The 13,854-nt window shown below is 46.1% G+C and overlaps 2 protein-coding genes across 2 annotated transcripts in view; both read right to left on the minus strand.

Annotated features, from left to right (window-relative positions):
* The window catches only part of CAPN5 (calpain 5), a 96,975-nt gene that overhangs the window by 37,454 nt on the left and 45,667 nt on the right, over positions 1-13,854 (minus strand). Inside the window, 1 exon segment of the mRNA XM_040426431.1 lies at positions 11,270-11,401. Coding sequence (XP_040282365.1) covers positions 11,270-11,401 — 132 coding nt within the window.
* LOC120996498 (olfactory marker protein) lies at positions 5,645-6,779 on the minus strand. Its single transcript, XM_040426430.1, has one exon. It carries the CDS (start codon positions 6,392-6,394, stop codon positions 5,918-5,920), a length of 477 nt encoding a protein of 158 aa, XP_040282364.1. The 5' UTR covers positions 6,395-6,779; the 3' UTR covers positions 5,645-5,917.

Below are 13,854 nucleotides of genomic sequence, written 5' to 3' on the forward strand. Positions count from 1 at the left end.
GCAACATGGTTGTCTGGCAGATTATGTGATCAGTTTGTACAAGCATTTGACTAAAGTACATTTTCGAGTTTTTGCTTCACTTCCAGGTTTTGATAAAGTACCAGGAACCCACCCACTTGTGTCTGGAGATTGGGTGGTAGAAAGAGACACGTTAGGAAAGTCCTAAAACCCTGGTTTGATGGTCCATTCCGAGTGTTGTTGACCACAAGCACAGTGAAGCTCAAAGAAAAGCATAATTGGATTGATTTCAAGGAAGTGTTGAGACTGGTTTTCCCTTGTGTGACTGTTGATCATGACTCAAAAGAATATGGAAAATTGTATGAAAACATCGATCCAGAAAATCAGAAGCACTGATGACCTCCAGTCCCCCCATATAATGTCCACGCCAGTTAGGGAAAGATCATCTGACTTCCCCGTGCTCAAATCCAGTGTCACGGGAGGCTGTTCGCTAGGTATGGCTTGTCGTGGAAGCTGGTGAAGAGGAGGCGGAGCATTGGGACAGATGGTTAGGTTTAGGGAGAGAATGAAATTCAAGGGGGGACTGTTAAAGATGTGTGAATTTTATTCGATATTTTGTATCTCTAGGACTGTAATGAGTTAACTTTTTCTTCTCCAGGTGCCCACCCACCCCCCTCTTTGTTTCAAGACTGGAGAAGAGAGGGGGGGGGGCAAAGAGCTGTGCTGTGGGCAGCGTCTGATTTCTCATCCTTGTACAAGTGTCCCAACTAGGGAGGTATATAGAGTGCGAAGGAGTGCATAAGCCAATTATATGGCTCGATGATATGTATATATTATTTACTGCCTAAAGAGAAGCACCTCTTTGAAGTGTCACATATGAGGTATGCAGTATTATTGTTAGAATAGAAGCCATTACAAAATGGCGATGGTAACCAGATGTTTACATTAGTTCACATTCCAAAGTAGGGCCCAGTGCGCAAATGCCAGGGTGTTGTTATCTCCTCTCTCTTATCTCTTCTTCCTTTTTGACCAATGAAACAATGTTTAAGCCTCAGTGAGGACTGCCCTCTTTTGAAGATGTATATACGCTTACCCCATGTAATAAAAGTTAGAGATTGCATTGACCATCTATGTGTCAGCGTCTAGTCTCTCAGCCACGCGTGGATATTAACCCCTTGGGGGGGGGGGGGTACATTGATTTGGAACACCAGAGTGTATCTTAACTGCCCTAATTTAGGGCGTCTTCATCAAGACCAAGGTCACAGATCGGGACTACCATGTGTGTAGAAATCATCTGTCCTTGGTTTCAAAATGTACTAATTAGTTACACATGGCCTTCGGAAGACACATTAGACCAAGAACCTTGCTCCACAAATTGCATTGCTCAATGCCAAGAGTGAGCTAGAGTGGAGTAAAGCCATCACCACCGCTTTACCACTGAAGATGTAGAGAAATCTTAGTGTTCTTTTGGCTGTACTGTATAAGTATGTAAATATTTCGGGTTCACTTTAGAACTAGTGAAATAAAGCAGTAATCATGGGGACAATGATTTTTTTTTTTATTCTGGACATTCAACCAGTAGAAGGACGATATCTTCCTCCTACTAAATTTTCAACACCCTGCTCCAAAATACATTTTTTTTTTTTTTTTCCCATTTTCTTAAAAGTTTCCTCGGGGGTATGGAGTCCATGGGGTGGAGCTAGTAAACTTCTTCAACCCAGGACAATCAAAGTGCCGTTGATCAGCAGGTAATGTGAGGTCACGTGGCAGCTGTAGGTACATCTAATTTTTTAGGGCCATGGATGAAACAAATGTGGACTGACAAACCCCTGGGGGGGGGGGGGGGGGGGGGGGGGGGGGGGGGGGGGGGGGGGGGGCAAGTTTTCCTGAGATGAAGAGACTGGATACCTAAAAACGTACCACCTGCTCATATAATCCTGATGAGGCGACCCCTTTCACTCTTCGATGTGGCGATCAGATGATACATGATTGCCACAGGTCCAGCTCCTGACACCTCTGGTAAACAGCTGATTTTGCCAGAGGAAGTCCGATATTTCCATGTAGTATTGGCTGCATATTAAATACATGGAGACTTCTATCAGCCAGAGAGGAGGCCGCGCTTTATAGGGTTCTCCGATGAAAAATATTCTGGATCTGAATACTTTAGTAATTGCATGTAGCACAGCCACTGAGTTAGTCAATAAAATTCATCTGTAAAGCGACACCTGCTGTTTGTTCTTTTCCATTTTTCAATAACATTGCTGAGGTGGCCGCACATACTGCGTTCCATCCTTTTCCCTGAGCTGTGATAGGGATAGAACTGCAGCAGAATGGACACACACTGTTAGCTGTGATAGGGAGAAAGCTGCAGGAGAATGGACACACACCCTGAGCTGTGATAGGGAGAAAGCTGCAGGAGAATGGACACACACCCTGAGCTGTGATAGGGAGAGAGCTGCAGCAGAATGGGCACACACCCTGAGCTGTGATAGGGAGAAAGCTGCAGGAGAATGGACACACCCTGAGCTGTGATAGGGAGAGAGCTGGAGCAGAATGGACACACACCCTGAGCTGTAATAGGGAGAGAGAGCTGCAGCAGAATGGACACACACCCTGAGCTGTGATAGGAAGAGAGCTGCAGCAGAATGGGCACACACCCTGAGCTGTGATAGGGAGAGAGCTGGAGCAGAATGGGCACACACCCTGAGCTGTGATAGAGAGAAAGCTGGAGCAGAATGGACACACCCTGAGCTGTGATAGGGAGAAAGCTGCAGCAGAATGGGCACACACCCTGAGCTGTGATAGAGAGAAAGCTGGAGCAGAATGGACACACACCCTGAGCTGTGATAGGGAGAAAGCTGCAGCAGAATGGACACACACCCTGAGCTGTGATAGGGAGACAGCTGGAGCAGAATGGACACACACCCTGAGCTGTGATAGGGAGAGAGCTGCAGCAGAATGGACACACACCCTGAGCTGTGATAGGGAGAAAGCTGGAGCAGAATGGGCACACACCCTGAGCTGTGATAGGGAGAGAGCTGCAGCAGAATGGGCACACACCCTGAGCTGTGATAGGGAGAGAGCTGCAGCAGAATGGGCACACACCCTGAGCTGTGATAGGGAGAGAGCAGGAGCAGAATGGGCACACACTGTGAGCTGTGATAGGGAGAGAGCTGGAGCAGAATGGGCACACACCCTGAGCTGTGATAGGGAGAGAGCTGGAGCAGAATGGGCACACACCCTGAGCTGTGATAGGGAGAGAGCTGGAGCAGAATGGGCACACACCCTGAGCTGTGATAGGGAGAGAGCTGGAGCAGAATGGGCACACACCCTGAGCTGTGATAGGGAGAGAGCAGGAGCAGAATGGGCACACACTGTGAGCTGTGATAGGGAGAGAGCTGGAGCAGAATGGGCACACACCCTGAGCTGTGATAGGGAGAGAGCTGGAGCAGAATGGGCACACACCCTGAGCTGTGATAGGGAGAGAGCTGGAGCAGAATGGGCACACACTGTGAGCTGTGATAGGGAGAGAGCTGGAGCAGAATGGGCACACACCCTGAGCTGTGATAGGGAGAGAGCTTGTTGTGCTTTTTCATAAGTGTAAACAGTCATATCTACTTATTCTAATTATAATGGGTATTCATCGCCTTTAGGAGCAATGTTGATTTATATTCACTGTTTTGTATGAATTTTCATGTAGGCCGAAGTAAGTCCATGGGAAGATTACTGTGCCGTTCAAAAAGCTAGTGTTATAGTAACAATATATTATACATTTAGATAGTTTAAGGCAGTGACCTCCAACCTGTGGCTCTCTGGATGTTGCAAAACTACAAATTCCATCATGCCCTAATAGCCGCAAGCTGCTAGGGTGTGATGGGAGTTGCCGTATTGCCACAGGTAGGGGAACACTGCCTTTAGGTTTATGTAAGGTCCCAGTCACAGAAAATCAAGTAAAACAGACAAAATGAGGTAAAAAAAATTTAATCTTCATAAATGTATAAATAGTCTACACATAGACAATGAAGACTTGTGATGATCAGAATATGTAGCAATAGCATGCATGAAGATAAAACAGAAGCAAAAAAAAAAAAGGTTCCGGTAATTTAAAAAAATGTTTAAAAAAAATTCTAATCACATAAATCTGGAGCTTTGGAAGCAAATGCCTGAACACCTCTCACGTAATATGCGCAAGCAGACTGAAGACTGATCTATTGGAAAATTCTGCAGACGACTGAATCTTGGTGCCTGCGGCTTCCTGTAAACTTACATCCCGTTAACATAACACATTTGAATAAGAAAATTCTGACAATTTTTTGTGAAAAAAAGCTAACATGTATATATATCTATATATACATATTTCAAGTCGGTTTCCCTGAGTCCCTTCAGTATATATATACTCTTATTGCCCCCCAGTATATATAAAGCTCTTCTTAGTGTGCCCCAGTATATATACGGCCCCTCTTATTGCCCCCCAGTAGATATAAGGCTCTTCTTACTGTGCCCCAGTATATATACAGCCCCTCTTATTGCCCCCCAGTAGATATAAGGCTCTTCTTACTGTGCCCCAGTATATATACAGCCCCTCTTATTGCCCCCCCAGTAGATATAAGGCTCTTCTTACTGTGCCCCAGTATATATACAGCCCCTCTTATTGCCCCCCCAGTAGATATAAGGCTCTTCTTAGTGTGCCCCAGTACTTTTAGTGCCCCTCTTAGTGACGACAAAAAAACTAAAAAATTTCACACTGGATACTGCAGGACCTGCGCTCCAAGCGTGATCATGTGACATCATCACGTCAGGTCCTGATGCCTCCAGTGAGAAGCGAGGGTTTTTTATTTTAACCCCTAAAAGGCCCTTGTAGCTGTTTTCAATGTGGTCCGTCTGGACATAAAAACGGCCCAAAATAGGACGTGTTGTATTTTTTTGATCGCTGCTATAAAAATAAAAAAATGGCCATGTGAATAGCCCCATAGACTTTAACTGGTTTTGAAAACAGTCTTTCTGGTTGTGTGAATGAAGCCCTAGTCCTCCTAGAAATTTGTGGATTTGACAACTGCGTGTTACCATTTGGGGAGGTGGTCCCTACACTCCATCCAATCAGCACCAGACTCTTCACCGAGGGGAATGGTAACACACATTTTTCAATTTATTCATACATTTTTCAGGAGGTGTAACAGAGGAACGGCGCAAGATAGAGTTCTAAGAAAAGATGCTCCAGAATTGCTATTTCACGGGGCAAGTATTTACTAAAACACACGCCAGTGACAGTGAAAGGTCACAATCTATGGAAATGATGATATTGAAAGAAATTTAAAAAAAAATAAAAAATCGCAAACCTTGTGTTTTCATTTACACATTAAAATATTAATTTTGAGGGTATTTATACTTTTGCTTTCTTAAACAGAAAATGATTCCATTTTGCAAATAGTCTTGATTAAAAAACTCCAACCGTTTTATGTATACAGCCCCAATGCAGACCTATTTCCCCTGTGCGTGGTGTAGATCCGTCCATACTGCTGTCATGTGGCGCTCCCTTTAATCTGAGGGGTGCAAAAAGAGGGCTGCAGGATCAGACTACACACAGAGCTGCACAGGAGCTGAGTACCCAAAACAGCAGGGACTTTAAACTAGACTATCTGCAATGTTGCTTTGTTTTTTGATTAAAATGCATTGGGGGGCATGAAAATAAGGTTGCAAAAATATTCATACCCTTTAAAAATACAATGGACACAAAGAATTACAATAAAACCACTTTAAAAATAATTTTAACACAATACAAAAAATAACACCCCATAGATAAAAACACACATTCAAACTGTGCTAACTTTACGGATATGAACGTAGGTGGCTACACATACATTTTGCATATGGGGAAGAAGACCATTATTGCAGAAGAGACCAATGTTTTAGGGTTCCGAATGTGTCAATGTGAATAGCGCCTCCAAATTGGAGAACCTTCTCACGCTTTGAATGCAATCGAACAAGTGACATTCCCCGGTTCCACGCCATCTGCAAAAGTCAGGACAAAGTACATAACCTTCCGAATTTTGGCGAGCTCACACAACCTCTCCCCGAACTCTTGGACGTCTGCCTCGCTGCACTGAACCTCAACATCATCACTCTTTTTCCAGAAGATGGCTGAAGGATCCAGAAGCTGTCTGGTCATGAGGTTGGTGAGGTCTGGAGTCCAATGTTGGGACGTTCCGGTGATCATTACCTTCCCGGGCATCTTAAGGTGGACCTTCCACCACAAAAACTTCAACTTCTGTTTGGTGAAGTCCAGCCGGTAAATGTACTCGTTGGGTTTGAGTAACTTTTCGCCTTCTTGGGGCTTGGCGTTCTTCTGCTGGAGGCTTAGGACTCGTATACGCATGCAATTGGTGAGCTGGGCGTCCTCCTTGAAGGTGAGCTCGATTTCTGATGCCTCACTCGCCATGGTCTTCAGGTCTTCCAGGATATCAAACCTTTAGAGAGGTCTCGATGTCTCGGCAGACAACCTAAAACTGAGGTGGGAAACAGACGTTCCTCTTCTCTTAAGCTTCCTGTAGCTCATGAGTGCTAAGCAACCCGTTCATTGAGGCAACGTGTCCTTAGAGGATTCCCGAGAATGCTTTCTTGCCTAATTTGCAGCTTTCGCACCACGTAATAGCTTATGTAAATACATCTACGGGGAGCAGATTTACGTGGATGTTACCTTAGGAACGTGACGCTTTGAGAAAGGCAACAGTAATGACTCTGTAAATAGGATGCCTTTACTGTGCAACGGTCTTCTCCTTCAGAAGGAAACAGTGTCCATTGTCCTTGAGAAGAACCAAACCACCACCGACATCATCTCACCATAACTACCATCTAATAATCTAGACTCAGGATAAGGCCGAATGCACATGACCATGGAACACGAACATGAGCGGTTCGTGCCGCCGCTGCAGTACAGTAATACATTCGTATAGATCATACGAGTGTATTACTGTACTGCAGCGGCGTCACGAAGCGCACGGCGTCATAGCAACCAATGACGCCGTGCGCTCCTGCTCCGGCATACCACGGACCGCTCACGTCCATGTGCCACGGTCGTGTGCATTCGGCCTAACCTGAATAATTATTAAAAAGGCATCTGTCAGCAGTTTGGTACCTATGACACTGGATGACCTGTTGTATGTGCTCTTGGCAGCGGAAGGCATCTGTGTTGGTCCCATGTTCATATGTGTCCGCATTGCTGAGAAAAGTGATGTTTTATTATATGCAAATGAGCCTCTAGGAGCAATGGGGGCGTTACCATTACACCTAGAGGCTCTGCTCTCTCTGTAACTGTCGCACCCTGATTGGCAGGACCAGGTTTGATCATGTTTAGGGTCCATTCACACATCCGTAAGTGTTTTGCGGATGCGCAAATTGCGGATCCGCAAAACACGGAACCGGCAATGTGCGATCCGCACATCGACGACATTATAATAGAAAATGCCCTTTCTAGTCCGCAATTGCGGACAAGAATAGGACATGTTCTATTTTTTTGGGGAACGGAATTGCGGATCCGGAAAATACGGATCCCGGTTAATGGGGATGCGGATCCTGGAAATGCGGATGAGGATCCTGGAAATGTGGATCCGTTCCAGCCCCATTGAAAGTGAATGGGTCCGCACCCGTTCCGCAAATTGCGGAACATATGCGGACCCGAATTACGGATGTGTGAATGGACCCTTAGGCCTCTTTTTCCGTTTACGCTCCGTTTTTTTGCGTTTATACGGAACCATTCATTTCAATGGATCCGCAAAAAAAAAAAAAAAAAAACGCATTCCGTTTCCGTTCAAAGATAGAACATGTCCTACTATTGTCCGCATATTGGACAAGGATAGTATTGTTCTATCAGGGGCCAGCTGTTCCGTTCCGCAAAAAACGGAATGCACACGGACATCATCCGAATTTTTTGCGGACCGCAAAATACAAAAAAAAAGCCATACGGTTGTGTGCAAGAGGTCTTACACTGCCGGGCCCTGCCAAAGTGCAGAGAGCGTGGCAGTTGCAAAAAGAGGTGAGCCTCTAGGTGTAACGGCAACGCCCCCGTTGCTCCTAGAGGCTTATCTGCATGTATGAAAACTTCTACGGTGAACATTCTGGCCTCTTCCCGTGATGTAAAGACATGTGACATTTCTGCATCTCAGCCCCATTCAAGCAACTAAAAGTGAGCTGCAATACCAAGAACAGCCACTATACAAATTAAGGCACTGTGCTCTTCAAACAGGTGACGGGCAGGGGTATTGGCAGTCGGACCCCCATTGATATAGATGACCTACCCTAAGAATAGGTCATCAATATCTAAGTCCTGAAAACCTCCTACAACACCTATTTGAAGGTTTCCCAAACTCCAAGGCGCCCACCACTTTGGTGTACGGCAGCCATTTTTTCCTCTGCCGATCTATGTAACAACTAGATTTTTGTAATCACCGTAAAATCTGTTTCTCTTCCGTTCATTGGGGGACGCAGGCTTGACCATGGGTATAGCTGTTGCCGCTAGGAGGCGGACACTCCCTTCTCAGCTATACCCCTCCTGCAGGGACTAAGCTAAATCAGTTTAGTGCAAAACCAGTAGAAGAAGCCAGACATAGGAAAATAACATTATGTGCAAACCCAGAACCACTCAGGCCAGAAAAGGCCCATAAACAAGAGAATGGGTGGGAGCTGTGTCCCCCAATGAACAGAAGAGAAACAGATTTTACAATGAATACAAAAATCTAGTTCTCTCATCCGTATCATTGGGGGACACAGGCTTGACCATGGGACGTTATAGAGCAGTCCCCAAGGGTGGACCTAACAATCATCCCTCCCATCAATCAGAGAACCACTGTCTGAAGAACTCTACGCCCCAGAGAAGCGTCAGACGACGCAAAGGTGTGCACCCTATAAAACTTGGGGAAAGAATGCAAGGACGACCAGGTAGCCGCCTTGCACACCTGAAGGGTCGAAGCCCCGTAATGCACCGCCCAAGAGGCCCCCACTGCCTGAGCCGAATGAGCAGTCACCCGAAAGGGAGGGGCCCGGTTCTAAACGCGGTATGCTTCCACAATGACCAAACTAATCCATCGAGAAATGGATGACATCGACGCCGCCAGCCCTCATCTGAGCCCCTTTGGAACGCACCGCCAACCCTGCATACCCCCCCCCACCACCACTCCAGCAGGGCCGTCCTGGAGGGGCCCATCTTTCTAGGGACCCGGAACTTGGGGAGAGGAGAGAATTGGAAGGGGGAGTACCTTGGGGCCACCACTTTTTTTTTTTTATACTCACCTGTCCGGCGTCTTCTGCCCCTCTGGCTCCAGCCAGATCACCACCTTTGGTGTTCGGCCCCTTGGGGAGGGACGCTACACCGGAACAGAGGGGACTTGCGGTGGACGGCTGTGGTGATCCGAACGCTGGCGGCAAACAGAGGCGTTGCAGGAACCTCTGGTCCTCCTTTGCTTCTGGAGAGCGGGAAGGAGCAGGGGGCTTGGGGGACCCCCTGGTCTCCCGTCTCCTGGGTGGAATTGTAGGCAGTTTAAAGGACTGCCTGAAACCCCCACTAGAAAAAAGGAAAGAACAAAAAACAGCAGATCTGCAAGGAAGGAAGGTCTGCCTCCTACAGACACTAAGCTAAAACTGATTAGCTTAGTCCCTGCAGGAGGGGTATAGCTGAAGGGGAGGAGCTCACACCTTTATGCATAGTGTCCGCCTCCTAGCGGCAACAGCTATACCCATGGTCAAGCCTGTGTCCCCCAATGAGACGGATGAGAAACCGCTCTGCTCCACGATTGTGGAGTTCGCACATTTAGTTTATTTAAAAGGAAACAGAAGCTGCAGGTTTTCCATCCGGATCCGAGATGAAGCAGAAGTCGTAGAGTAAACAGTAAACAGCGGTCTCCGGGGGGCCCTGCAGAGCCTCTAGGGAACTGGGCAGGAAAACCAGTGTAATGAGCTCTCAGAAGACACCTGAGCCATATGTGGGGGCCCCAGGGACGAGAAGCTGAGGGGTATAAATAAATATATGATCCGGAAGAACTGAACCTCCTGTAACGATAGGATGAGCCGCAAGAGCAAAGCATCGAGAAGTAATCCTCATTTATCGCTCGTATACCGGCAGATGGATGTAGCAGAGCTGATTGTGATATTATACTTTTGATGGTGTTTTGAGAGATAGATATGAGATAGATATAGTGGCATACCTTCAATGCACGACTGCTACAGGGCCTGGGGGGGGAAGGGGGACCTGGCGCTGAACTCCTTATCCTCCTGACATGAAAAACAATGCAACCGCCACCAGGGGTGCAAATAGATTACAGCTTTCATACAGACAATAGTTACTGTACAAGTTCCTATGCAGTGAGCTCCCCCTAGTGGTGGCTGCAGGCAGCCAGGTTTATAATAAGTTAGTGGAGATTTATCAGTGTATTATTGCCAGTTGCACTTTGTGTTATGCACTGGGAGTGACTGACACGTATGTGCTGGGAAACTGGATGGGACAGGGAGGTCCATAATAGGTTTTGGAATGGGGACCTATGGATGGATGGATATATGATATATAGGAGATAGATAATGGATAAATAGATATATAGTGATATGTCAGCAGTTTAAACCCTCTCAGAGCAGTATATACAGTAGGTGAAAGGCACAGCAGGGCTACCACACCTAGTGTTATGGTCATGCAGGATGACCAACAAATGCAAGCTTTTCTCCTCCTGTTGCTGCGATGACAAGTGTCCAGGGGGCGTTCCCTTCATGTCCAGTGTCCAGGGGGCGTTCCCTTCATGTCCAGTGTCCAGGGGGCGTTCCCTTCATGTCCAGTGTCCAGGGGGCGTTCCCTTCATGTCCAGTGTCCAGGAGGGCGTTCCCTTCATGTCCAGTGTCCAGGGGGCATTCCCTTCATGTCCTCTCTGCACCGAATGTTCATCAGCCCCTCCCCTCTACTGTAAGTGAAAGCTCTGACATCCAATCAGGAGGCAGCTGGAGCCTCTAGCGGTCTCCTAGAGTCACTCATAGACAAGTCATAAATGTCTGTCTACATTTTACCTGCACTGATACATTGTAACAACTCTCAGGAGAGATTTGTGCTGCTGAGAGGATTATCTAGACTGGATGTGGGAACAAACTGTCTGAAGTTTTAGGCCCAAACAGATTTTCAGTCTCTGGAAGCAGATGCCCCAATTCACAAACAGCAAGCAGAGTTGATGAAACCAGTGAAAAAACGGAAACACACAGTCTAGGAAAAAAATCATCACTGTTCATTATACAATGATTAAGCTTCATTTGCAGTGCGCCCGTCTTTCCGTACAGCACCCCATACCTTTTGCCACAGGGACTCCCGAGAGGCGAGAGAGGAGCAGGCAGCCACGAACCAGCAGTTCCCCACCTGACCCTGGTGTAAGTCGTGGGCGCTGATGCCGTCCACAAAAAGATGAGGGTCGGAGCAGAACTCCTGCAAAGAGAGGAGAAAACGGAGAGTCATCACTGGGAGATTCCAAAAGACTCACAAGACACAGAGAGATCAAACCCCTTTGGTACTACACGGAGATTTGTATTACTGCATTCCTTGGCACAGCTGAAAGATCTGGGAGGGAATTTTAAGCAAAGGACCTGTCAAGCCAATGGTGGCGTGCATACATTATGTCAGATTTACTGCAATACTGCACTGATCGATAAGAGTCGGCACCAGGGTGGGCAACGCTCAGCAAAAGGGAGTGGGGACATCACGGCCCGACAGGATTACGACATAACTTACATTGGAACCGGTGTAAATTATATGAAAGCGAATCCAGCTCCAACCTGGAGAAGATTTTAGTTTCTAGGGCACAGACAAAACAGATGTGACACAGAGGCACTTACTAAAAGTGCCTGCGGAGTAAGACTGCCGGTGTTAAGTAAATGACCCTTCAGTGTGCACGTTACATTACTTATCCTGTACTTATCCTCAGTTACATCCTGTATTATACTCCAGAGCTGCACTCACTATTCTGCTGGGGGAGTCACTGTGTACATACATTACATTACTTATCCTGTACTGATCCTGAGTTACATCCTGTATTATACCCCAGAGCTGCACTCGCTATTCTGCTGGTGGAGTCACTGTGTACATACATTACATTACTTATCCTGTACTGATCCTGAGTTACATCCTGTATTATACTCCAGAGCTGCACTCACTATTCTGCTGGTGGAGTCACTGTGTACATACATTACATTACTTATCCTGTACTGATCCTGAGTTACATCCTGTATTATACTCCAGAGCTGCACTCACTATTCTGCTGGTGGAGTCACTGTGTACATACATTATTTATCCTGTACTGATCCTGAGTTACATTCTGTATTATACTCCAGAGCTGCACTCACTATTCTGCTGGTGCAGTCACTGTGTACATACATTACATTACTTATCCTGTACTGATCGTCAGTTACATCCTGTATTATACTCCAGAGCTGCACTCACTATTCTGCTGGTGCAGTCCCTGAGTACATACATTACATTACTTATCCTGTACTGATCCTGAGTTACATCCTGCATTATACTCCAGAGCTGCACTTACTATTCTGCTGGTGGAGTCACTGTGTACATACATTACTTATCCTGTACTGATCCTGAGTTACATCCTGTATTATACCTCAGAGCTGCACTCACTATTCTGCTGGTGCAGTCACTGTGTACATACATTACTTATCCTGTACTGATCCTGAGTTACATCCTGTATTATACTCCAGAGCTGCACTCACTATTCTGCTGGTGCAGTCACTGTGTACATACATTACATTACTTATCCTGTACTGATCCTGGGTTACATCCTGTATTATACTCCAGAGCTGTACTCGCTATTCTGCTGGTGCAGTCCCTGAGTACATACATTACATTACTTATTCTGTACTGATCCTGAGTTGCATCCTGTATTATACTCCAGAGCTGCACTCACTATTCTGCTGGTGCAGTCACTGTGTACATACATTACTTATCCTGCACTGATCCTGAGTTACATCCTGTATTATACTCCAGAGCTGCACTCACTATTCTGCTGGTGCAGTCACTGTGTACATACATTACATTACTTATCCTGTACTGATCCTGGGTTACATCCTGTATTATACTCCAGAGCTGTACTCGCTATTCTGCTGGTGCAGTCCCTGAGTACATACATTACATTACTTATTCTGTACTGATCCTGAGTTGCATCCTGTATTATACTCCAGAGCTGCACTCACTATTCTGCTGGTGCAGTCACTGTGTATATACATTACATTACTTATCCTGTACTGATCGTCAGTTACATCCTGTATTATACTCCAGAGCTGCACTCACTATTCTGCTGGTGCAGTCATTGTGTACATACATTACTTATCCTGTATGGATCCTGAGTTACATCCTGTATTATACTCCAGAGCTGAACTCACTATTCTGCTGGTTACTAGTGAAAAATAAAAAGCCGATTAAAACTGCAAAACTGTCTTTGGAATGTGAATTAACTGTAGACGGGGTAATAGAAAGTAGCACAAATGAAAATATTTAGTTATTTAAACACTAGATGGCGCTGCAGACTCCAGATATTTAGTACATCCCATGTGAACTGTATAAAGTTCTGCCTTGTGTTCTTCTTAGCAGTGTATTTCCTTTAAATCTTAAAGGGGTTGTCCCATGACCAACATTTAGCATAGCTACTGAGTTATTCAATAAAATCTATCTGTATAGCGCCACCTGCTGTTTGTTTTATTTCTTTTTCCGGCTCACTGAGATGGCCGCACATGCTCAGTTTAATCAATGACCTCCTGAGCTGTGATAGGGAGAGATCTACACAAGAAATAAAGACACTCCCCTTGAGCTGCAGCAGAAAGGACACCACCCTCTACGACAGACCTGGGCAAACTACGGCCCGCGGGCCGTATACG

This window comes from Bufo bufo, chromosome 3 (assembly GCF_905171765.1).
Source record: "Bufo bufo chromosome 3, aBufBuf1.1, whole genome shotgun sequence".
Classification (NCBI taxonomy): domain Eukaryota; kingdom Metazoa; phylum Chordata; class Amphibia; order Anura; family Bufonidae; genus Bufo; species Bufo bufo.

Coding starts and splice junctions, on each gene's coding strand:
- LOC120996498 (XM_040426430.1), bottom strand. CDS start 6,394: ATGGCGAGTGAGGCATCAGAAATCGAGCTCACCTTCAAGGAGGACGCC.